The following is a 26,164-nucleotide window of genomic DNA, read 5'->3' as shown; positions in this document are numbered from 1 at the left end:
CTGGGAAGACAAATGAGCTTCCAGCTTAACCCAGAAATACAGACATGGTCCTTGCAGCAGGTAAAAGCCTGGTGCCATGAAGTGTGTTGAAGGCCAAAGTGCAACCCTCTGGAAGGAGCTAAGCACCCTCCTCGTGGCTCAGCTTTTCAGTGGGACTCAATACACACCAGATCATTGCACCAAATCATTGAAATATGTGAGAAATACCCATTCACACTAATTTAAACTACAGCACTTACAACACAGGTTCCCCCTCAAAGCCTCGGAAACCCAAACACCACAGAGTTCAGATACAGAAACCAAAGACAAAAGGCACAGGCAGACAGTGGGTGAGGTGCTCAAATGGAGAAAATGACCAAAGGTAGGAAACAAACTGCATCAACATCAGTGGAAAGAAGAAGAGCTTGATTCCAGCTTCGCTCATGCAAAGTGGTAATGGGAGGAAGGAACGATGAGATGCTCATGTTAAATATGTATGTCGACAAATGTCCCTCTGAATAAGGGGTAGTACAGTACAAATCACTCACTGGGAAATATGTTTTGAAACATGAAATCAAGTAGAAAAACAGTTCAGTCCTGCCTATCCCAGGGCACCATCTTCCTCCAGCAAGGCAGAAACTGAGGATTCAACATAATTTGATCAAGAGACATCTGCACATCTGCTTTTCAGTTCTTCTCCTTACAGAGGTTTAAACAACACAAATGACCACAGAAAGGAACTTAGTACATATTACAAAATTAACCAGTGTTTAAAGTCAACAGGGATGGGAGAAAGAGTGATGGGGACATGAAGAAAACAGGGCAGGAGTCTGATTTTTAAGGACTCCTTTTCTGCATTACAGCTGTGAACTGTAGCAGAGCTACTTAAAACCCTCCACACTGGTTTGCCTAAATTAGGAGGAAAAAGACTGACTTTTCATCTATTCTTAGAGCAGTCGGCATGCTTTACTGTGTATAGGAATTTCCCCATTTTCCCTGTCCCCTAAAAGGTCACCTTTAATAAAAAAGAAAAAAAAGAAAAAAAAAACCCAAGAAGTCACCAATAGTGGCAAGAGGCAGTACCACAGAGCAATCCTGCAGTAACAGAACCAGCTGGCTCTGCCCACAGCAGGAGCCCCACAAAGCAGGAGTGCAGATGCACGAGGCCAGAACACAATTCCTCAGTGAGACATTTTGGTCTCAGGTTGTCAGGCTCATAATAATTTCTTAGAATTATGAAAGGCACCTTAACCCCAGGCCTTTCACAACTGGTTTTTAAGTGCTTGATAAAAAGCCTGGCAGAAGTGAACAAGCCCTTTTATCAGGGATCCACAAAGGACTCTGGGCTCATGAATTAACTGCAGCTTTATGAGGATGGATGGACAGGCATTGGATTAGCAGAGCATGGCTGGTTAACAGACACAGATAACACAGAAGATAATAGGGTGGGGAGAAGAGACCCTTAAGGAAGATTTAGTGATAGCTGCTTGATACTTATCCATGCATAGTGCAAATGGGAGTCCCTATTCCTCTGAGCCACCAGAGGATTGTTACTATATGCTGGAAGGAATGGAAGGAAAAGGAAGAGAAGGAAGGAGAACTGCATTCAATCCTGTGAGAGGTGCAATGTTAAAAGCTCTCATGTCTCATGACAATCCAGGTACTGACTGGCACAGTCTAGCAGCCAGAAGTTAGTAAAAAATCCAATATGGAACTGACATGTGCTAGACTTGGAGCAAAATCATCTCTCTCCACCCACTCTTTTTCCCTTTTGGAGAACAGGAATATTTCTGTCCTCCTCCCCTTCTCTTCACAACCTCTATAGGTTGAGATTGTTTTTAAAATGTTTTGTGGTGAAAACAGACAGCAAGAGCTATGCCTGCCTTCACTTTCCTAAACACCACTGCCCCCGTGCCATCAAATCCCTTTGGACTGACTTACACAGTCAATGTTATCTGACATATTCAGGATGATATAGTTCTTTCCCGCAAGGTTGCTCCAGTCTTTGCAGATCACCTGGAGAGACAAGACAAAGACAGCTGAGTTCAGGTGTGAATGTAACTCTGCTACTGAAAGGACAAGGTACACAAGGGACAGGAGCAAGGCGCTGTACCATACTCCCAGAAGCACTTTTCAAAGAATGTGACTGTCCTTTAATTCACTGTTCTAAGGAGGAATCACCATTTCATTGCTAACACAGAACAGGGACAAAGTTACTTTGCCAGCTTGTCACAGCTCAGACTGACCTTCCACCTCTCTCTAGACTCAAGGAGGACACAGATTCTCAGTGGAAAGCTCTCTAGCCTGCAGCCTTATCAGCACTTAACACAAAACCTAACCAGGAGCCTCTGTGGTCCTTAAACAAACTGGTGAGACAGGGCAGCACTTTGCAGGCAAGATAGGATGCACAGAGGGACTAAGTCACTTGCTCAGGCTCTTGAGTACCATGGGCAGAAAGCAAAATTAAAAGCTTTGCTTGGTACTTTCTCAGCTCCTGCTAAATATCTTCTCTTAACCAGCTGTCAGTTCGCTGGATTCAGGAACTGCAGTTCACCCCTCCTCTCCCACAGGCTCTCCTAGACCAGCATTCTCACACATTACTCTACTCTGCTCCACCTGCTCCGCATCTGGTCCCTGCAGGCAGCAGCAGCAAAACCAACACTTTCTTCTCACTCCCCTTTCAGAAATCCTCGGGGCCATGTTTGTCCTGACACTTCCAATAATGCAGGCTGAGGAAACAAGGAGCTGTTATCTCTGCACGCCCCAGAGGAAAGGTGTTCAGCTTCTGTTTATCAGAAGCAGGCTTTTGTGCAGCTACGAAGATGTGAGGGACCAAGGCTTTCACCAAAGATGATGGAAACCCTTAAGAACTTCTGTGAATAACTCCCTGAAAATTCAGTTTTGCATGGGTGAACAGAAAAAACTACATCCAGCAGCCAGACTTAGGGACAAGGTTAAACACTCCCCAGGAGTGAAGTACCCAAATATCCCCACCGCAACCTCCCACCCCAGCCCCTGCTCCAGTGCAACCTGTGCTGAGTCCCAGGGCAGCTCAGTTGGCAGCATGGCCAGGCGGGCATCCCCAGCCTGTGGTGACGAGCTCCTCTCTGCTGCCACAGCCTCAGTGGCTGACTCGGTGTCATTCCAAACAGGATCCAGTGCAGGCTCATCAGCTCTGTCCCACGGAGACATGGAAGGGGGGTGCTGCTCACTACCAGGAAGAGTCTGGGTGCCTGGGGAGCTGCTTGCAGGAGAGGGTGTCCCCATAGGCGTTTCCCCTGTCTGCTCCATTTCAGTCAGCACCGTGGGCTCCAGCATCTCCCACCCCACCGTGGGCTCTGAGACCTCCTCCCTGGCTGAATGCTCTTCCCCATCAGCCTCCACCGTGGTCTCTGCAAGCTCTGCTCCTGTTGTAGCCACAGTCAGCTCCAAATCTGCTCCCCCAACAGCCCAAGTGTCTCCAGTTGTCACCTCAAAGAGTTCTTCCGAATCACTGGGAGATCTTGCTGCAACAGTAGTAGAAAAAGTAGAGGGCACAGGTAGAAGACCTGGCCCCATGCTGCTCCCAAGATCTAAGCCTGGAGAAATAGAGTCTTCTTCTTGCCCTCCTATGGCTGCCTCAGTTACAACACCTGGCCTGGCAGAGGCTGTGGAAAACAGAAGGGAGAAGGAATCCTCTTGGTCCACTGGTTCAGAAGATGTAACCTCTGGTCCAGAGGCCTGGAGGCTCTCCATTCCTCCTCTTGAGTGGTCTATAGGGAGCAGCCCCTCCTCTTCCTCTAGTGTGGAGAAAGGTGTGTGTAAGTCAGGCTCCACAAACTCTGCCACTGGCTGGACAGTGGCCGTTTCCCAGTTGTCTACTTGCGTCCCATTTCGTTTCAGCAACGCCTTCTGAGATGAAGCAGGAAAGGTATAATCTAAAAAGAGATCCAGAAGATTTCATGTTACATCTGAACTAAGAACTCTGAGAGGCAGAGAATATGCATTATATGTGTCCAGCCACAGGTGGGGGGGTCAAATGGCAGAGACCCTCCAAGAGCAGGTAGCCTGCCACAGCAAAGAATCATCCCATCCAGTATGTGCACTTCTCCATCTACCCATCACATCTCATCCCATCCCAGTGAACCCATATTCCCAAGGGATAATTTCCACGTTTGTTCTCTCCACATCTGTTCTGTCCATAGGCACTTTCACAGACAATAATATATAACAGTTTTGATAGCTGGCATCTCTAAGTTGAGGTTATGAGTGCTAAGAATCGGCTAGAACCCAGAGATTCATTTCAGATGGGATTAAGAAAGATGGGGTCTCAGCAGCAATCAGCTACAAGCTAAATAGGAAATACTATAGAACAAAAACTAAAGCACAGAAAACCAAATCCTCCTTCCTGGCACACCCAAGTAATACCACGAAACCCTGAATCGACCTGGGCATATTTGAAATGCAGAATTTTAGTTTGTATAGCACTTCAGAGCAGAAGAGTCATCCCACAAACATCTGCATTAGTTTAGCTTTGCTACTAGCAAAAGTACTACTAGCAGCTGAATCTAACTCCCCTCTCTCCAACTACAGCCCCTGTTGTTGTGTGGTTCTGTGTTGTTGCTAGACAAATATAAAATCTGAAGGAGATGCAGCTCACGAATGTAAGGTCAGAGCAGGCTGGGGTTTCTTCTGGAAGCTAACAAGGAGCTGGGGACCCAAGAAAAGGAAAGTATCTGTAAGATCAGATATGTTTAGCTCAGGGTGGCAGGCACAAATCCAGCAAGCATAAATCAACCTTCATCTTTCTTGAGAAACTGCTCATACCCATGGAGTTCTGTTTCAGGAGTCTGCATCCCAATTAACTCCCTTTCTCCCCAAGCCAAGCACAGCACATTCTCAGTGAGAAGGGAAGGAAGACGATCCCTTCACAGCCAGAAATCAGCCCCCTGCTCTGTCTATGGTTATTAAGTAAATGACTGTCTGAAATTCCCAAGGCTCTCGTCTCCTCTCCTGCCTGCCAGAGCAGATGCTCCACTGAGCACAGTGGGCAGCAGCTGTCTGGATGCCTTACAGAGATCTGCACAAAAAAACTCCACGCATCCCTGACTCCAATCCATCGCTCGCTGCTGCCACAGCGGGTGCAAGCTCCCAGGCAGGGAGAGCCATGTCAGCAAACACACCCATTGCCCTGGGTATTCCCTGGCAATCAGGGCAATCATGCCACTCCTGCCCCACCCTCCCGAGTGGAAAACACACTGCTCCATCCTCCCCAAGCAGGAGGTGTAAAGATCCTCCTGTTCAGCTGGCAAGTGGCTTTCCTATCCCACAGCTCATTCCCTTTATGGTGGCAGCAGCTCCTCTCACATGTTGCCCACAGGTGAGTGTTTCCCAGCTGCTGACCTCCAGAGCTGTGCTGTAGAGACTGGCTCCCAGTTCTGTCTGCAGAAAGGCCACTGGGATTCACTGCCTAGGGCAGGCAGAAGTCAAGCTGCTTTGCTGCTGTGTCTCAATGGAGACCACCCTCCAACTGACACCCCCCAAAGGTCCTGGGGATTAAATGAGTTTTGCTTCCCAACAGCCAGCTGGTAATGCTTCCCCATAGGCCAAGGAGGCTGGTAAGAGCAATCAACAGCAGCACAGACCAAAAAAAATCCATCTCTCCTCCACTGCCTGGCACTGATCTTCCCAAAGGCCCATACCAACAGGTAACATCCCAATGTCTGCAGACATGGTCACTGCCTTGCTGGATGGATGGCAGGAACAGCCACAGGCCATGGGATTGAGTGCCCACGGGTGGGCACTTTTCTATCTGTCTTCAGACAGATTGAAAAGCTTAGTGCATCTTCCAGGGCTCTGTTACTCCTGCTGCTGCAGGGATAACTCAGGGTTTGCACCAAGAACCCTCTCTGCCCTGACATGCTGTGGGTGAAAAGTGAGGGTTTTGCCCTTTAAAACAAGGCTCTGTCAGATGAGATGTTATTTTCAAGGATCAATGATCCAATCTGCCATCTCCTTTGCCTAAAAACATTCTAAGATATTCTCAACTCCTTTCCACCTTCCTCTCTCCCATGCTCGTCTTTCCACCTGGAGCAGAGCACAAACTGGCAGGCAGATGGGCACAGCAAAAAAACAAACCACGAAAAAGCAGCGTGAGGTTTGTCCCATGGGACCGGAAATGCTCCCAGCCTGTCAGCTCTCCTTTGAAGTGACACACTCAACCTTTCCTTAAAGTGCTCTATCACAGATTGGTTGGCTCCCATGGGGGAAAGCCCCGCACGGTGCAGCTGTGCCGCGTTTCCACCAACAAGATCTAAAGATCTTGGAGGAGCTGCCGCCTCTGCCATCTCTCCTGGGCAAAGAAAGTTTGGGACCTATCCCACTCTCTCCTTCTATCTTACAAGGCAGCCAAAGATTGAAACCTGAGCTGCTTCTCTAGGCCAACAAATCAACAGGGTAGAAGCAGACACAGGAATCCTCACACTTGCTACTAACTGGGTTAACATTCCCACTTGTCATCAGTTTCCCCACTACCCTGCATGTTAAGCTGGGAACATCCTTCTGTCTGGTTCATAAGACCCCACTGATTAGAAACTTAGCTCCACTCAAATCCTGAGAGGGCTATTACTCAGATTCAAGTAGGGAACAGTGAAACTTGAGGCACAGGGGTGCTGGATTGTGCTCCTTAAAACAAGGATCTCTCCATATAACCCAGTTACCAAAGGGGTAATGATGAAGGTTGGAAGAGACCCTCAAGATCTAGTCCAACCATCAACCCAGCAGCACTAAAATCATCCCTAAACCATATCCCCAAGTGCCACATCCAGATGCCAACTACGATGAGTCAATCCTTCCCTCCAGACTCTTCAGCTAGACAGTTCCCATCTGGAATCAGCTCCTCCTGTCTCACTAACAAGGGCATCTGCCAACTTCTCAAGATCAGGTGTCTTTAAGGCATTCATGTTTTCTTATAGTTTACATCCCTCTTCTATGATTTGAAGGAACTTTTGCACCCTGTCCATCTCCCTGGTGTGATCTCAGCCCCCTAAGCTGGTCACAGCATATTCTTCCCAAGCCCCCATCCAGACAAGCTGGTCTATCACTCATCTGTGCAATGCAGAGCTAACAGCTTGCCCATTTGAAGAGTCTTCTCAGCATTTCCCTTGAGTCCTGTTTTCCCTAACCCTAAGAGAACTCAAAGGGATCTCCCATTTTTAGCATCTCTCCCAGCATTCAGGTAGCAGTTCCCCTTTAGCAAGTGGTTTACAACCCCCTTGGTCCACCTGGTTGTTCCCTGCCTTCAGCAGACCTGATACAGCAGGTTCCCATGCTCTGGGCATATGGCAGTGCACCCACAGACCTTCCCACCTCCCAGTGCCACTTCCCTTCTCACCACTTCTATGGGGAGAAACAGCAACCATGGGACTGTGAGACACAGCAGCCTGTGCTCCTGCTGCAGAAATAGAACAGAGTCTTCTGCTAAAGGAGACAGGTATTATGGAGCTGGCTGCAATGCCAGATTTGCCTGGCTCATTTATCAGCTCATCTAATTTCAGGGAGGAAGCAGAGCTCTGCCAAGCCCAAGGATGCCCAAGGAGGGAGGAGGTAGTAACTGTACACACCATCAGCTCCTTCCCTGACAGGGTCTGCTGTCTCCCACCAAGATCAGCAGTAGGCTGGAGCACAAGAGGAGCCACACCCAGACATGGCATGTGCCCCTTTCCTGCCACAAACAAGAGCAGCCAAGCCACAACGGAGCCAGTCTGATCACAGGGGGGGACAGCTCAGGAGAACCAAGCACTGGTTGGCAAACAGTCTAGCAGGGATGGACCAGAGGCAGACACAGCTCCACATCATGTACCCTCCCAGAGCTTCTCAGCCACACCATCCCCGTGGGAGTCTGGTTCACCGATATGAAATTACACACCTCTATCTCACCTCTTTGCCACCACATCCTTAGCTTCACCCCTTAATGCTTTCCATCAGTGGTGATATTATGCATATTGCAGCATCCAGCTGCCTCCCACAATCCCCCAGCTTTTCCCTTCCAAGCTCTCTTACAAAAACCCTCAGGCAGTATTTTTTAAAGAAACTATCTTTCACAGCCTTTCCAAGTTTTGCCCTTTCCATCTCCCAGCAGACCCAGGTCTGGGTCACACAGATCCATTTTCTTTGCCTGGGGAGATTATTTTCCCTGGGAGAGGTGAACATGAGCTTCAAACCTCTGCAAAAGCCACCATTCAAGCGATGTCCTGCTTCCTCCAAAATCAATACCAAAACTTCCCTGACACCAGATGGGCCAAGACATGGCACTGTGCCAGATTTCCCAGCCAGACATTTAATTCATTATATTTCTGCTTCTCCGTCATTCAGAAGAGCTGGTCTCAGTTACTGCCCTACAAGGTTTCCTACCCTGTGTTTGCTGTTAACTGTTTAAAGCATCTGTGACAACTCAGGGAGAGGGTGATCCTCATTGTTTTTAGCACACATAACCTGACCATAAGGTGTTTATTGGATTAAACTGGAAGATCATGTTAACCAGTGATTGAATTACTGATAACTAAAACGTACTGTAATAAAGACAAGACCATTCCCGGGCTCTAATCACAACACATAGCATCATTCACACTAAAACATCTGCCAGTTTTGGGAATCACAAGGTGCACTCTACTGCAAATGCAGCCAGGTCTGAAGCTTTATCTGCTCTCTTTTTTGCAGTACAGAACAGTAAGGCTTACTGCAAAAAAGTCATACTCCAGCTGATTGAAACCACAGAGGGATTTCAAAGAGGCAAATACAATTACTGGTGCTGGATTTGAGCCAGTTGGGGCTAATATACTAATCTTCCAGAAGAGCTAGGAGAGGTTATTATCTACAACTCCAAGACAAGTCCACACACACAAAAGAGATCACAGCCAAAAGAGAGACCCAAAGTAGCAAAGTGATTAGGTCTCATTATGGTTAAATTTGCTTGAGGTATAGACCTGGCACCAAGGACTACTGGCTGTTCCCAAATAACCTCATACCTTACTCCATCTCAACACATAGACTGCAATAAGGCAGAATAAGCCATCCTCACCCAAACACAGTCAGTCAAGGATAACTGCACCAGAGTAACACCCTGCCCAGAGAAACACCCTGTCACAGGTCAGCCTTTGGCAGCAGTGTGTCCTGACAGAGCTGGCTTGTCCCAAGATAGATCACCCATGTCCCTGTACTCTAAACCAGGGCACAAACAAGAGGCACCCCGGGAGCTGAGCGAGGGCAGGCGGCTGCTCAGCACTAAGCTGCTTATGGACACAGCCTTTACCAGGTGCTTCATTTCATTAATGCTTGGCTTGAAGATGGTATTAAGAACTGCAGATCTGCTGTCAGTCTGGATGAAGAGGCAGTAGATTCAGTAAGGCTGAGACATACCAGGATCTCTCTGGCCAGAGGCAAGTAACTCATCACAGAAGGAAATGAATCTCACTATCAGAGAAGATGGAAGTTATTTTATTCCATTAGCTGGTCAGAAAACTTACTTTTTCTTGAATATAGTCTTTCTAACTTGTCTGTCCCACTATCTCTCATCCTAATTCTCCTGGGAATCCCTTCTGCTAATTACTATGAATAATTAAAAGATTACAATTTCCTCCCCCATCCCACAAAGCACCACATGCTGTCCTAGGAAATCACCAATCTATAAAACTAGATTTGATAGCTCCCAGTACAGTCATCCCTTGGTCTTCAACCACCTTGGAGCTAAAAGAGCAGTCCCTAGCTCTAACGAAGTGAGCTTCATGCCAGCCCACTGGAAAACGGAATGATGCACTCCAATCCCTGAGTAGTCAGCTGTTGGGCAGGGGAGGAGAGGGACTGGGTGCCCTCATGGACTAGATATTCACAAGTCTTGTGTTAATTTTCAGGAGCCCACACTTCCCAGCAATTAACAATTAGGCTGCCTCAGACTCCAGCCTTCACTGGAAGAGAGGAACATGTGGGGCAGTGCGTCCTGACTGAGCCAAAAGAGAACACTGAGACCTGCAAACAAGGAGCACTCCAGCGTGGATACACCAACATGTAACTCTTTCATCAAAAACAAAGGATTCAAAGAGACATACAACCCTATTGACTCCCATCTTCTATCCCTAAAGCTGGATGAGATGTTCTATCTGTTGACAAGGACATCTGTGTAACAGCAGAAAACACAGGGGATTGGAAGCTTCCAGGTAAAACAAGATGGAGAAATGGGAAGAAAGGAAAGGAGGGTAGGAAGGGCCAGATGCAAGACCCTGCAGGTTCCACTCTCTCTTCAGAGCTGATCAGTGGCTCACACCAATTTGCTACCAAAGGTGAAGCAAAGCAGCCAAACCCAAACTACAACCAGAAGCTTCTGGGTTCCCTGGAAGCCTGAAGGGATGCAGAAGTAACAGGTCCACAGCTCCACAGACTCGCTTTTTGGCTGCAGTACAAATCACACACTGCTTCTTTCCACAAGGATATAGCATCCAAATTCCCACCAGACCTAATCCATGTCCTCCACGTGTGGCTCCACTGGGTAGCAGCTGTGCATGGGGTGACACACATGCAAGTGCACACTTCTGTGCACCCTCAGACAGAATGAGACAAATGTCAGGGCCTTTCCAAAGGCTGGTGCTCACTGATGTCAATACAGAATCACTGTTCCATAGCATAAATCAGCTAAAGGACATTATTCAGGAGAAACAGAGCCCCAGGCTGAGCTGTGCTCTGCCACTGGGAGTTTGTTCTCACTTTCTAATGGACTAACAGGTGGCCCTAGAAATGTTTTCTGGAAATATTTTTAAAGGATGTTTTTTGTGCGTTTAACAAAAAAAAACCCAGCAGCTGTAGATTGTTATTGCTTTTTAGCTCTTGCAGCCTTGAAGTCACACAAAGGCAGGGCAGTCTGCACAAACAGAGTTGAGATGGACATAAAAAAAGGAGAGATCGAGATAACTAATACAGCTTTTGAATAGCAGGAGATCTGGCCTATCTTCAAGACTCTCACCAGTTCAGGCCCAATATCTTTATACAAAGACAAAAAGAAGCACAGGTGTCCTTTCATAGCAAGTAATTTTCTCTCTCTAGGAGTACAATAATCCTGTTCTGTGCCTTGATTGATGAAGTGTTTCCAGTGTGTGCCTGGGACAGAGTTATGAACTATGCTGGGCTGCACTTCACTGAATGAAATCTCACATAAGGAAAACCTACACCATAAACTTTTCTTCCTTAAACAGCAGCTGTTTAAAACTGTTTAATGGGTTTATACATTGAAAATAGCCTAACAGATGTCATCACACAGTTCCACAACGTATCACATGGCATCTGTCACACATGCAGCATGTAAGTTCCATTGGTTGGGTGCATCTCTCATACAGACAGGAGAAGACTGCCCAATTTAGGGATGCTATTACAATATCCTTTATTGTAAAATGACACACGGCAGGTTTCTAATTAAATTTTAAGTAGAAATGTGCTCCCAGCTCTTGAATAATTCAAACTGTTCTATTAACCAAGGTTCTGAAATGCCATTGAGACATGAGCTCTGGACACAGCAACTGTCAGGGGAAGAAACAGCACTTGGAAGCAGAGCAGTGGTTAGCTGGGCAGCGGATAGGGCAGGGTATGCATAAAGGACAGCTGAAAGAGCACATCTGCTCCTGGAGGAAAGAACTGCAGGCGAGAACGGAAGGAGAGAGCAGCGTGTTCTGCATGCAAATGGAGCCAGGCACGTGCAGGAGGCAAGGCTGGGTTCAGTAGCCAGGCATCTCGCTCTCAATGCACAAGCACACGCTGTTCTCCAAGTCACGTCCAGATCTGTGAGGACACGCAGGTGCCTGCTGGCACACCAAGAAAAGCGGCGCTGAGCTGGGCCAGCGCGTGAGAGCGCCCGAGCCAGAGCGTGTCCCGGGAATGGGGCAGGAACAGCCCCATCCCACCCACCCCCAGCACCACTGCATGGCACAGCTGCCCCACAGCCAGGCCTGCCAGTGCCCCAGGGCAGCCAGAGCACAGCCACGCAGCACTGCCAGTGAGCAAAGGGCTCTGGAGACCTAAGCTGGGATGGCCCTCGCCCCACATGGCGTGCACTGTGCCCCAGTGGACAAGCCAAACTCTGTGGCAGCTCTCAGCCCCGTGTGAGCACAGGTAGTTTTTAAGGTCACAGAAATAGGAGTGGAGATAAAACAAGACTCCTGCTTTCTAATTGCAGACTCAGATCTGCTGAGAGCGATACTGCACAAGGGAGGAGGGATAAGGCTGAAGCCTGGCCCTTGGGTAACACGTAATACATGCCCCACATGACACTTAAGAGCAGGAGCATGTGAAATAATCTCCTAAGCTACTGGAAACCCTGCAATGCATCTCCTCCTTCCTCCCATCCCTCTGCCTGAGAGCATCTCCAAGCCAGTGAGGGGCTTGGGGACAGACTACTGAGGGGACTCGGTCTCAGAAAAACACTCCACAGAGGAAAGCAAACTCAAATGCCAATGAAACCCATTTTGGTCATGACCTCTCAGGAAGTAGTGGGACAGGGTAGGCAACAGGACTGCCCAAGGGACAAAACCTGCTGTTTCCTCTTGGACCAAGTCCCCACTGAAGTCACAGAGTGAGGAATCCAGAATTTGATCCAGGGAACTCAGCTCTAACTCAAATGCTAAGATGGCCTTGATCTCAGCTGGGCTCTTGAGACCTTAAAGTTGTACTTAATAGACAGCAAGAGAAAAAAGCAAGAGAGAAGAGAGCATAAAGGCAAGAAAGTGAAAGGAGGGCGTGAGGCAATGGGAAACTAGATGGAGGCAAAGCTTTTCCCAGCTCATAGTGGCTCAGGAATAAAAGCTCAGCTTGTAACTTGGTTTCTAAAGCCTATGCTTGCTCAGGGTTCACTGGGGACACATCAGGCACTGAGGTGAGAAAATAGAGCTGACATTTAATCTCAGGCCCTCTTAGCAAGAGTTGTGTCAAAGCAAGAAGATAGATCCTTGCATCCTTCCACTTCCCCAGAGCCCTTGCAGAGTGGGAGGAAGAATGGGGTAAAAATAACTTACCTGTTGCTGGTCCCAGGTCCAGGCTGGAGTCGTTGAGCTCTCCTCCATCTTCCCAGAAGTACTGTGGGGGCTGCAAGATCTTGGACTCCTCATTCTCCTCGCTGGCAAAGCCTGAGCCTGGAGCAGCATGCAGAGAGCCAGGGGCAAGATCTGGCTCTTCAGCCTCCGGGCTGTTTTGCTCGTGGGAATTCATAGCCTCCAGGTGGGACATCATAGCAAATTCCAGCAGGGAAGTTGATGTGAGGCCATCGGCAGTCGGGTCCTCCGAGGAGGCAAGGCAGAGGCACAAGGTCCCTGTATAATGACAGGAAACACACATCAGAGAGAGGAATGACACCCACTGGGCTTATCTTCCCCTTGAAGCCTATTCCTGCCAAGCCAACCTGCCCTGGAGATGGGCTGTGCTCTCAGCTGATGAGGAAAATTAGAGTATTTTGGGAAACATCCACAAGCATGCAGAGCAGCATTTATATCCAGGAGTCAGTGCCAAGTAATCATCCAGCCTGGGGCACCTCTTTCTGGGGTGATGATTCACCCTCTCTGAGGTGTTTTAGCCTCTGTTAAAGGATGAGGAGCCTTGTTAACCATCCATCCTGGAGAGGAGGTGGAATGTCTTGTACTCCAGCCATGAGACTCTGGCCTTGTGGAAACAATGACAGTTTCTATCAGACTGTCCCGATTTCCAGCTATTATATGCACAGAGACAGATTCAAACCAATATTATTTACAACCAGTTTTAATCATTTTTTTGAAACTGTAGGGTGAAAATCTAGTTTTTGGTTTGAACTTCAATGCACTCACATTGTCGGTTTTCATAATGAAGGGCTGACCATTACAGATAACAATTATATTGTGACAACAGCAAACATCTACCTAACACTAAGCAGAGAAGCAAGCTGCATTTTGCACTTTTCTTTCAACATTATACTCTTATTATTTCCATTTTAACTATTAGAAGGCTTGACTGACGCTTCTTGATTCCTAGATGAGACTTTAATTGTGATTTGTGTCAAGGTACATTCACATGCATATTGAACTTCAATCAAAATGCAAGAAAACGGCACCTGGGACTTGGCTTTATTCAGCTGCTAAATACCATTATAAATATGGAGGCATAAGGAAAAAATAAAATTACCAAAAGCTGTTTTACATTTAAAACAGTTTTGTTAAGCAAGCGAAGTAACTAATTTGGGTGAACTGTACCATTTGCTTTGCAGCCCTCTATTATTCAGCACATCAAAACTACAAGATCTCATCCTCTCACAGCTGATTTTTATTCATAGATTAGAAGAAAAAAAGGACAAGTTTTCTTGCTTTCTCAGCTCAGATTCAGTTTGTCAATTGTTAATGAACTAGTCACTGAACTGAACTAATTGAATAAGCTGAAATGAAGACTAATTTGGTATTTTTCTTTGATAACTGATTTTTTAGACAAGAGAAATGCAGCAGCTCTAATCCATCTGGACTTCAGTCAAATATCTGATACAGTGCCTCATGCACAATTACAAGAGACATAAGAAAAGACATCTATTAGCAGGAAAACTGTAAGGCACTGGCTATACAGAAAAATGACAGAGGCTTGTGCTGGAGGGAGGCTACTAGTGGAATACCTCAAGGTTTGTCCTTGGATCTGCTGTTCTATCACATTTTCCTAAGTGACCTTGGAAAAAAATGTAGGAAGGTGATAATGAAATTAGCCAAGCACACAAAGCGAGGAGACATCCTGCTGCACAGAAAACGTAGGTACAGCTAGGTGATCTTGAGAATGGGAATAACAGAAATATTATGAAAAGAAATAACATCAAGTGATAAGCCACCCTCTTGAGAACTAGCATAAAACATTTCTGATACAAGATGGGAAAACATCCATTAGAAATGTCTTAGGAGGAGAAACTCCCGCATTAGGAACAGCTCTGAGATATCACTGGAATGCAGATATGGAAATCCTTGCAGAGTTGTGAAGTATTAGAAACAGATTTTACAAAGCACTGCTGAGACATCACCTGGGTGCTGCACACAGATCTGGATACCTGTGGCCTGAAATGATTTAAGCAGAACTGAACTGCCTTCAGGCAAGGGCACAGATGAGGCAACCTTCTGATGTTGCTACCCACCACTGTGCCCTGCAACTCCAGAGGAACAAATTCAAATCATGGCAAGTGCTAAGATGAGCTATGGGGCAATGACAGATGGGTTGGTCCTGGTGTGCTCATTGAAAACACTGGCAAGTTGGCACAGAAGTTTGGCAGTCACTGCTCCCCTGACAAACTGATTACCAAATCTGCCCTGGGAATACTAGAAGCCAGAAATGCATTTCTTAAGTCTTCTGCCTGCTCTGACCCTCCCCACCTTCCTCCACAATTCTCTGAACTCAGCAAAATCCAATATTGGTTACCCTTTCCCATACACATTTGGGCCAGGCTTCAGCATTTCTCAGTCTTGTTTATTTTGCCCTATTGATCCAAGGCAAGATCAGCTGAGGCCTGAGCCACAACAAAAAGGGAATGGCAAAGAGGCAGTGTATCAGAGGGGAAGGAAGCTACTGCAGCATCACGGAGCCAACCAACACACCTCAGGGATGTGCCAACTCCTGAGCCATGCACGAACAGTGAAGTCCACAGCTGGAACCAAGAGCTTGAACATCCCTTGTGCATGAGCACGGACCCGGGAAGATCTGGCCAGGACAGCCCTGTGCTGGTTCAGGGGTGCCCAGCAGGCTCCAATGTGAGCTTCCCCAGCTGACAGATGACACCTGCATCACTGGAAGACCAGCCCACCAGAGAGAATACTTGTCTTGAGGAGCTTACAGCTTAAGCAAACATGACAGAGAGCAGCAAGGAGGAGAAAAGAAACATTATTCTCAAAGTTATCCAGCAAAGGAGAGCAGAAGGATAGGAAGAGACCGTGGCAGGTCCAAGGCTAAATGGAATATTTGGTTTATATGTGACTGCAACCAACTGCCTGGATCCTAAGCAAGCTCTTTATGCACCCCAATGCCTCAGTTTCCCCTGACTCCCATTAGCAGAGACATGGTTGATGTGGCACCTCAGATTTCCAACACTACAAAGCACATCCTGGGTCCCCCCAGCAGCAAGGCAAAGCCTCAAAATGTACCCCTGTGCCAGAATTTACCGTGCCTCAAACCTCTTTTGAATCAGCTACACTCTGTTTGGGCTGCCTACAGAGCTCAGCCAGAGCCCATCCCACCCCTTCTGCACCACACATCCCATGGCAGGTGAACCTGGTAATCCAGAGAGCTATTTCCATCCATGTGGGAAGCTCAGATGCTGGGAGTTTGTTTACCCTCCTTTAACTCTGAAGTGTTTACCCAGTTAAAACCCCCTAAGCTGCATTATCTGGTTTACTGGGATGCTGTGCTTTCCTCAGCCCAAGATAAAACGACACCACCTCATCCCTAAGAATGAGTCATGCACAGCCTGAGCAAGACAGGTGTCTCCTGGGGTGGATGTAACCCCTCGGGCTCTGATCTACAGGCACAGGATGCAGAGACTGGTCTGGGGGAATTCTCTGTGCCAGCACCGGCCTGAAAGCCCCAGGGGCTTTAAGAACCACCACCCCAGGGTACAAATCAGTACCTCCCCAGACACCATCCTGACACCACTTCATTCATGCCCTCTGCACTGGCAGGAAAAACCCAAAGGCTCGGGGTGCCAAAAAGCAGCCCGAAGATTTGCCATCTTCCCCCTCTCTTTCAAGCCTCTCATAAAGGAGCTCCACGCAGCTGTCAACTCCAAGGCAAAGAAAGAATCAAAGCATGAGCTGAGCTGGGAGGCAGGGGAGCACAGCTGAGAGAGGAAATCTAATGCCCCAAGACCTCAGTTGCAGGCCATTTTCCTCCTAGGACGGGTAACAGGGATTAGACAAACTTCTACCAGCCATCAGTCTCCCGATTTTGTATTCTAAAACGCAGATCAAGTGATAGGAATAAAGAAACAAATGAATAAAGACCTGCAACTGTAGATGGGAGGGAGCAGGGAATGGAGCCAGGGCTCACCAGCTGCTTCAATGGGGCGTTTGTCTCTCATTTCTATTTTTGCGGCACCTCTGCGTAACCTGGAGGAGATGAGGCTCTGCATGCTAAAAAGGGCAGCCAGCCTTCGGGGAAACAGCAGGGCTTCGAGCACGGGAGGAAAAACCCTCCCAGAGCAGACAGAGGAGGGGCAAGAAAGGAGAGAAAGTGGGAGAGGTAGATTGAGAGGAGAGAGGGAACAAAGGCGGAGAGCACCAAAAGCAGGACGGGAGCTCCCGCGCTGGCTGCGCGCTGTCCTGCTGCCAGCACCCACACAGGGGACATGTGGGGGCAATGCAAAAGATGTTTCACCTCTATAAGGAGCAGAATGGGTCGATTCCAACAGCAGGGAATAATGCTGCAGTGTTATCTTTCTGAGACCACTGATAAAAAGCCAGCCAGGAGGATACAGATGAAATGAGTTTGCTAGTGCTGACCCCGCTGACCCCTCAGAAAACAGTTCTAAGTCAAAGTGGCAAAGCTTACTCTGTTCAGCTCAGCAGAGGATTCAACAGAACAGCCCCAGACAAGGAGATGAGGGAATTTCGCTCAACAACAGAAAAAAAAATTGAAGAAAGACTATCTGCCATCTTTCTCACAAAGTGCTGTGAATAAGAGCAGTTTCACAATTCTAAATAATTCTAAAAGAACCCCAAAGTGTTTTCTACATCGGCTGACCAGGAATCACTTCATCCCTTTGCCTCAAAGCAAGTCACCTCTCCATGGGACAGGGCAGCTATTTAAAAGCTCCCAACTGGCCTATTGAACAGGACTAGAAATGAAAGAGGAAATAAGTCATTTTTGTGTCCAGCTGAAATGAGAAGAGGGAATTGGGGAGATGAAATGGAATCTGGCTGTGACTATGCCAAACAGCCTTTAAAATTTTTTTGCTTTTTAATTAGTAACAAGCAAATCTCAATTTCTCTCCAAGGAAACACAATCATCCCTGAAGATGTCATCACATTGGCTTGATCTGTAGAGGGGCTGGAGTACTCTTCACTTTACCCAACAGAATGTTGGTTTTACCTCTCCTTCCTGAGTGTAGTGGCTACACCACAGTGCCATGGAGGCAGGATCAGCCTGCTGAAGAGAAGAACATTTGCCTGGGACACACTCTGACTTACCTGTCTGTCACCACCAACTAGCAGAGCGTGCACACCGCACCCAAGCACACTTGCACAACGGGTACCAGGGAGCGAGGTCAGAGCATGGTGGTATTGCCAGCGAAGCAGCCACAAGAATGTCCATCTGGCCCTGCTTCTGTTGACCTTCCTTTCAAGCCCATCCCACACCCAGGAGCTACCCAACAATTATTTCCTAGGAGAGCTGGGTCAGGAATGGGTCATTTACTGATAATCAGTTAGGACAGAAACACAATGACCAGATGAGGGAAGCATCTGCCAGGGATATTCCCTCCCCCAGACCACTGTGCCTGGAAAGGCTGGGGAGCAAGGCCCAAGGGCAGAGAGGAGAGAGGCCCCAGGGCAGAACGGTCAATGGCACAACCCGCTTCCAGAACATAACAAAATGCAGGGTAATTTAAATAACAATAAAGGATCCCCACCATGGCCAGTGGAGGTAGAGACAGAAATTTTTTTGACTGAGAGATGTCCAAGTCGCCTGGAGCCTCTGCACTCCAAACCCTCAACAGCTTGCACAGAGCAGCATATGGGATGACTGTGTATCAAACCAAGTTCTTCTGATGCTCATTCAGAGTTACAGACCATACCTGTTCTGGGACACACCATCTAAGAGAACTCTCCCACACTGCACTAGACTACTTACACATCCAGCCACGGCCCTAATCTCAGAGATCATTTCCAATTAGGGCTTCAGAAAACAAGATCAGACTGCCATCCTCCTCTGGTACTGCCAGCAACCAGGTCCCTTACTGAGTTTCCCTCTAAAACCATCCACCTTCCTGTGTCTCCAGCATATTTTAGAAAGCAATAGGAAAAGCACTTGGTCTGCAGGGAGCACATACTTACCAACCTACACCAACAAGAGTGACAAAGCACAGCGGAAGAAGCCCTTGCAATGGGACAGCTCTTTAGAGGGATGTTGTGCCAGCATCTTTAAGCTTTTACAGCTCTTTACAGCAAGCATAATGAAAGCTCCAACACCCAGCTGCAGGGAGTGCGTGTCTGCACGTACTGGGTGGGCACTGCCTCACAAAGAACTGCCAACATCTGCTCCCTTGGCATTTCAGCAGAGACCATCCCCAGCATGCAGGCCCAGGTATATCCACGGGGAACAGCAAGGCACTGCCAGGGGATGCACCTGCTTTTGCAGATAATTGCAGATGTGCCCTTTGTCAGCACTGGGGCCTGGCGTCCAGGGGTGCTGAGATCCTCATCCCAAGACGTGTCAGGTGTCCTGTCCTTAGGATCTGTAACATCTGGACTGCTCTAAACACCTCCACCCATTTGCACACAAGAGACTCCACACAAGCAGGTCACAGACACTTCGACATGCCTGCCTGTCCTCCCTGCTCTGCTCAACCATTCATGCCGGGAGTCACAATCTCACTTGGTTTCAGTCTCCCAGACTGTTTGCCTTCACTCCCTCCCCAGATCGTCTCGTAGCCTTCACACCTCCCTCCTCTGCTGCTGCAACGTCTGCTCTCCTCCACGATTCCTGCTATTGACAATGGCAGCTCCCAGCTCGGGGCCAGGGGAGATGCAGCCCCTGGGAAAACAGCATTGGGTAGACAGTTCTACATAGTAGAAGTGAATTTTCTTTCCTCAGTTATCTTTCATAGGCCTCTTCAAACAGCCCATAGGCCCCAGGGGTTAACAGACTACGGGATGAAAGCCACTGATCTAAGAGAAAAACCACAGCCTACAGACTTCTTTGCCCTCTCACCGGCCCAAAGCATCATCTGTCTCTCCAGGCCTGTGCTTCCTCTTCTCAGTCTGTCCCAGCCTGGACTATGTACCCCACAGTGCTCACTCTGATTTCCAGCACACCAAATAAAGGCTCATGCCTGCTGCAAAGCCTCCCTGCCCAGGCAGAGCAAGCAATACCTCAGGTGCCTGAAGTACTTCCCTTGAGACCTGGCCACCTGTCAAAATGCAACTGAAACTTTTTACAACCCAAAAAGTCTTTAAATCCCCCAGCACGACAATGAGCACAAAATGGTTTCACTCCACTCCAGCCCCTGCAACAGAGTAATGACAGTCACCCTGCCACACGCTGCACCCCCAAGAGGCTCCACTATCCAAATAACCTCATGTATCCTAGGCAAAAAAAAGCTCATGCAAAGGTTTGGTGGTCCCAGGGCACATGCATGGGTTCTGACTACCTTCACAACACCAGGCAGGACAAGAAGAGCCATGGTTGCAGTCAGAATATAGAGGGAGGGCTGCAAAGGTGGTTTCCCAGCACTAACCAATTGACCCCAACCAAGAATGTGCACCCAAAGCCTGGTAACCACAACAGGGCTTCACGAGGCACAGGGACAGTCAGGGACTGATCTGAGCCCTAGCAGGATGTACCTTCCTTGCCAGCATCCCTGGCCCTCTGAACAAACCAACACACGTGTTTTCTTGGCCTCAGTGCAGGCTGTGCTCGTGTGGCTGACAAATAGGCTCGCTCCATTCTTCTGGGATTACGTGTTTCAGTAGTGCCCTGGTTTCAACAAACAGCCAGCAAGAATGAGGAGCCAGTTCACCCAAGCACCAGCTGCGAGCCGTGATGCACCTTCCTCCAGCCCCTCAGCGAGGCTGTCAGTGCTGCTGCTCACCCAGGTACCCACAAAATGCCACAGCTTCTTCCCATGCAGAGTAAGTGCAAAAACTTCTGTGCACTCTGATCTGCAGCTCGTCGCTGGCAGTTTCCCCTTGAGGGCTTAATGTGGTTATTTCTACCCCTGATGCCTGTAATTAAATGAACATTTCCTTATGGTAACGAGGCGGCCAAGGAAAAACTGACTAAAGGGAATTTTCATTCATCCTGATCTATACTCCCTCATCTCTGGCTTGTTCACACAACACTAACAAGACATATTCTAAGCAGGCAGAAAGAAAGAAAAAAAAGCCCTTAAACAGCCCACATGCAGACAACCACCTGGGGAGACAAAAAGAGGAAGGAGACCAATTCCCTCCTTCTCCCTCTGCATCATTTTTCTACTTGCAAAATCAAAGGGGCCAGTTATCCCTCAGATACCCTAGAGCCTGGAGAGATGTTTCCACGCTCTGCCAACACACTAATGCGGCCCAGCAGTTTGATGGGACCCTGATGAGTGACATGTCCCATTTCAGCACATCCTGCAGATCTATGGAGGCTCCCAGCCCAGGGAAACATGTGGAGAACCACACACAGTCAATCCAGCTCTCCCTCAGGTATTAACTGCTCCTGTCCTGTGGGACTGGAGAAGTGAGGCCAGATGCACTGAATTATTTCAGACTGGAACTGATCCTGAACCACTGAGCTAAGCTACTACCCAGAACAGAGCTTGATGTACAAATTCCCAGCAATCTGCATCTCCACCTCTGACCTGCCATCTAGGTGGGAGCCCAGCTGTCTGGAGACACCTGGCCAACTGAATCCAGTCCCACAGTGCTGCCACAGCCCACCAGGATTACAAATTTCACTAGATTAGGAACTGAGCTGTCCCTGGGAGCTGCTCCTCACCTCCCACCCCGTGCCTCTCCCTGCTAGGACAGCAGAGAGGATCACAGGGAAAGCCAAGAACCCAAATCCTCCGTATCACCACCAGCTGGACAACAGTACTAGAAAGTTTCTAGCGGCCTCAGCAGAATAGGAAGCGTATCCTCCTCTCAGTACCAGTGGTGGTCCTTTTGGCTGCCACATTTTAAAACCCCCGTGAGGTCCATCTCCTTCCTGTGCAGAGCAAACACAGCTTTCAAGCTATGGGGATGGGATCAACCTTCGTTGGCAGATTGGCAGGGTGGGATTGTGGCAGCTCCCCCCTCACATCTTACACTCTTCTCTGGAGGAGGCAGAGGTTTGACTGAATTTGGGGACAGGGGTTTCCTGCGAAACGCAGCTGAAGAACCTTTGCCAGATGTGCCCGAGGCTTTCCCTTAGTATGGACAACCTGCCTGGAGGAAGCCACAGAACTGGCTCCCTCCTCAGCTCTGGAAAGACTTATTGCTTCTGTGCCACAGAGTATTGGCACAAAACACCAACAGCTTTTCAGATCCATTTTGCTCTTTAAGCTCACTATTGTTTGCAAACCTAAAAGGCTTTATCTCTTCTCTTTACGGAGCCCCAGACAAGAGAGGCTCACAGCCCATGGACAGAGTGGCTCTACAGATGACACATTACCCCACGAATATTTTCAGGAGATTGGGGTAATAAGAGAGATGTGCCAGGGGACTGGATGTCACTGTATCACAGCTTGGTCGTGCTGGAAGACAGTGACTGGTTGGTAAATCAGCCCTTCCCTCCCTGTCAGAATGACTCAAGACAAAGACTCCCCCACACTTCAAATGTCCCCGTTCACAACTCCTGTTCCACACTAACCAGATTTCTGTACAAAGGGAAGGATTAGGGAGGAAGAGGACAATCTCAGCCTCATGGATCTTTGGGGCATCCCTTTGTTGGGAAATTTCCCCAGACTATTCAAAAATAGAAGCAGAGCCTTCATAACTATTCCGAGTACAATTATTCCTGCACTTAATTGCCTTTCCCTGACACCCTACCTCTCCTCCAAATTTCAAGAGAAGGCTCCTGGAGAATCGCGGAGCAATTTGTGGTTGCCCGTTCTTTGTATCAGTTTCGCGGTAGTTCGCAAAATCACCACGGCGCCAGACGAAGCCATCGCCAGCCCAGCGGGCGGTGTAGGGGCAGCGCTGCCGCAGCCGAGGCTGCCCCGGCCGGGCCGAGCCGTGACCACCCGGCCCCGGCTGCCGGTGCCCCACGGCGTGCGGGGTCCCCGCGGGTCCCGAGCCGGCTGTTCCATCTCCGGGGCAGGAGAGCCGGGAGAGCGACCCACGTGCATCCAGCCCGCCATGCCGGCAACGCGGGGGGACCCTGACAACCCCCGGGGGTCCCGGGGCAGACACCGGCTGCCCCAGAGGGCTCTGATGCTCGGCTGGGCGGCAGTGCCCGGCACACAGGGGAGAGCTCCGGGGTGGGACACGCAAGTCCCGGTACCCGCGGTCAGTGGGGTGATGGAGACCTGCCTGCAGAGGTCCCGGCGCCCCGGGGCATTGGAGCCATGGCGCACCGCTGTTCCCCGGGATGGGGGGTGAGCAGACCCGCCTCCCGCCGGGGGTCCACGGAGGGGATGGACACCCACCCGCCGCCCAGCCCCTAAGGATGGCAGCGGCTCCCGCCGCGCCAGCCTCACTCACCGGCGGCCAGAAGCAGCAGCAACGCCGGGGCCCGGTGCAAGGGCTGCATGGCGGCGGCCGCTGCCCTGCCGCACCGCCTCTTCACGGGGAGCGGGGCCGCCCCGCCGCCCGCCGGGCTCTGCCCCTCGTCGCCGCGCCCGCCCGCCGCCCGGCCCCGCACCGCATCCCGCCGCCCGGCGCCGCCTCCTCCCGCCGCCGCCGCCGCCGCTCCGGGGGCGGGGAACCGGCAGGGGGGTCCGCACTGCCCGCCGGCTGCGCGGACCGAGCGGCGGGGCAGGGACAGGGGCGGAGCGCAGCTTTGCTTTGCTCCGAATTTCTGGCTGCGGAGCCGCAGCCCCCTCCGGGCCGGCTCCCCCCCGGCCGCAGGTCCCCGCACGCCGCCCCCGGTGCCCACAATGAGTGCCGGCTGCTTGCGCCGGGCGCGGGTGATCAGCCCCCGCCGCGGGCAGCACGGATGCTCCGGGCCCCGCCGGCGGCAGGGACAGGGCCCCCGGAGAGCAGCTTCCCGGGAGAGCAGCTCCCGGTCAGCCGCAACACCGGGACAGGCAGCGACGGCCCCCAACCCGGAGACCCTCCGCATCCGCCTGCTGACCTTCCCTTAGCTGTCCATCGCTAACGGAGCCACCGCTTCTCCCTCACTCCTCAGCTCCCACTCATCACCTGGAAAAACTTCTCCCGCTGGGCAAATTCATTTTCGCACCTCTGGAAGCTCTGGTCCAAGCCCCTGTTCAGGAGGGTCACCTACAGCCAGTTTCTTAGGACCATGACCAGATGGCTTTTGAGTATTCCCGAGGCTGGAGACCCCACACCTCTGCTCACTGCTCACCCTCACACTAAAAATGTGTTTCCTCCGGTGTTTTGGAGGTTTTGTTTTATGCCCATTGCCTCACTGGACACCATTGGAAGGAAATGTGGCGCTGGATACCATCAGTATCTTTGTGGTAAAGGCACATCACTGACTCACATTTTATTTGGTGTCGCCACGACCTCCAGGTCCTTTCCTGCCAAGCTGGTTCCCAGCTGGGTGGCCCCAGCAAATACTGGTGCATGAGATTGTTCCTCCCCAGGTGCAGCCCTTAGAAAACTTTGCTGAACTGCAGGAGGTTCCTGTCAGCCCACTTCTCCAGCCTGTCGAGGTCCCTCTGGAAGCTAGAATCTCTGGTTTACCACCTAGATAAAGACATGCAGATATGCAGCTCTTCCTAGTTTTGTGTTGGGATCCTGAACTCCACCATCTCATGGTCACTGCAGCCAAGGCTGCCTTTCATCCTCACGCCCCAACGAGCCTCTCATTGTTGCTTAGTATGGGATCCAGCAGAGCATCTCTTCTTGCTGGTTCCTTTACCACTCACTACATCCTGAGGCTTGGGGTGTTGCATCTGTTTTCTGAAGCTGGGTCAGTGTTGGAGCCTCTGCCCTAGCAGGGACAGCTGCTTCAACACCTGCTGGGAAAACCATTCCGTGCTGTGTCACCACCATATCCCAGACTATCACATTGATACTAATTTAGCTGATGTCCCCTTTCTCATGCCCTTCTGTGCAAACTGCTGTGTCTATAAAAAAAAAAAAAGAAAAAACCTGTATTGCAGCAGTTTTTGGGTTTGTAGCTCTTGGAACAGTTCTGGTAGCACAGCAAAGGAGCATGCTGAGTATCCCACCAAAAATCATTATTACAGCTACAAGACCAACTGCTCCAATTACACTAAAATTCAAATTAAACACATCTTTAGCTGCCTCAGGGCACAACTTTACAATAAATGACGTAAGCAAGGGCTTTGTCAGACAGGTGCCCAAGAAATAAGGGTCAAGAGGTCCTGTAACACCACAGCAGTTGTGAGGGAACACGTGCCAGCTCCCTGCGCTTCAACCCGTTTTGCCAGCTGGATGGGCTACAGCGTGTGGCCCCTCAGAAAAGCCTCACAGCTCTTGCTTCGAGGCTGCAAATATGATATGACTCCAAACCAAAGGGCCTGAAAGCATATTGGTCCCTTCTCACCAGGCACTCAGCTCATGTTTTCAAGTTTTACTCAGCAGTGGCCAGGAACCTTTCTCTTTGGTTTCAAAACAACTTTCTCATCACACATTCTAGGAAGGCAGAGGATGCTAAAATCCAACATGGCAAGTTCTGACTGAGGAAAGAGCTGTACTGTCACAATCTCACCAAAATGTCTTTGTGCTTGCACGGTGTGCCCAGTACTCTGCCTCTCCCACACAACATGTCACTGAGACAGCAGGACATAGGTCTGAAAGTGATCAGGATTTTAAATTCAAGCATTCTTATTCCTCAAGTAAGTGTTCATTAAAAACACTCCAGAGTCTTTATTTCCCTGTAAAATTTTTGTTGTTGTTGTTGTTTGAAGAGTGAGTCTCCTGAAGGAAAAATTGATGGTAATTCTTTTTCTGGCATGAACTTGCTGTTTTTCAACAACTAGAGGAGGGTGTCAGTGTGCCATAACCTGCTGAACTCTGTAATGAATCAAACAGCCACCTGAGGGTACTCCATATTATTGATAGTGACCTTTACAGCTCCTCCCAGGCTGGCACTGGCACATGTCCCCTGTTTGTGCAATTGCCAGCCTCTTTTTTCCATCTCTTTCTTTCCATCATCTGTTCCGGGGCTGCAACTTCCCCCAGCATGGCCAGGGCAGGTAACAGACTGGCTGCACCCCTTCCCCAGCGTGGCAAGGCAAAGCTCACAGACTTGGACCAAAGTACTTGCTTTTGGCTTCTTTTAGACCACATCCATCCAGGGCTCTGAAAGTCCTTTTTATCCCAGAATCAATGCAGCCCCCAGCCCCCACCAA

At 49.5% G+C, this 26,164-nt stretch overlaps 1 protein-coding gene across 1 annotated transcript in view; it reads right to left on the bottom strand.

Annotated features, from left to right (window-relative positions):
• PODXL2 (podocalyxin like 2) overlaps window positions 1–23,486 on the bottom strand; it is a 30,938-nt gene extending 7,452 nt beyond the window's left edge. Inside the window, exons 1-4 of the mRNA XM_014871873.2 lie at window positions 23,361–23,486; window positions 13,008–13,301; window positions 3,010–3,896; window positions 1,921–1,995 (exon numbers count right to left, since the gene is read on the bottom strand). Coding sequence (XP_014727359.2) covers window positions 1,921–1,995; window positions 3,010–3,896; window positions 13,008–13,301; window positions 23,361–23,409 — 1,305 coding nt within the window. The 5' untranslated portion in view covers window positions 23,410–23,486. The remainder of the gene's footprint in view (window positions 1–1,920; window positions 1,996–3,009; window positions 3,897–13,007; window positions 13,302–23,360) is intronic.
• Window positions 23,487–26,164: the final 2,678 nt, after the last annotated feature.

The sequence above is a fragment of the Sturnus vulgaris genome, chromosome 11 (genome assembly GCF_052056855.1).
Source record: "Sturnus vulgaris isolate bStuVul1 chromosome 11, bStuVul1.hap1, whole genome shotgun sequence".
NCBI classification, from domain to species: Eukaryota; Metazoa; Chordata; class Aves; order Passeriformes; family Sturnidae; genus Sturnus; species Sturnus vulgaris.
The sequence above is the reverse complement of the archived record's forward strand: the minus strand, read 5'-3'. Positions and strand labels throughout refer to the sequence as shown.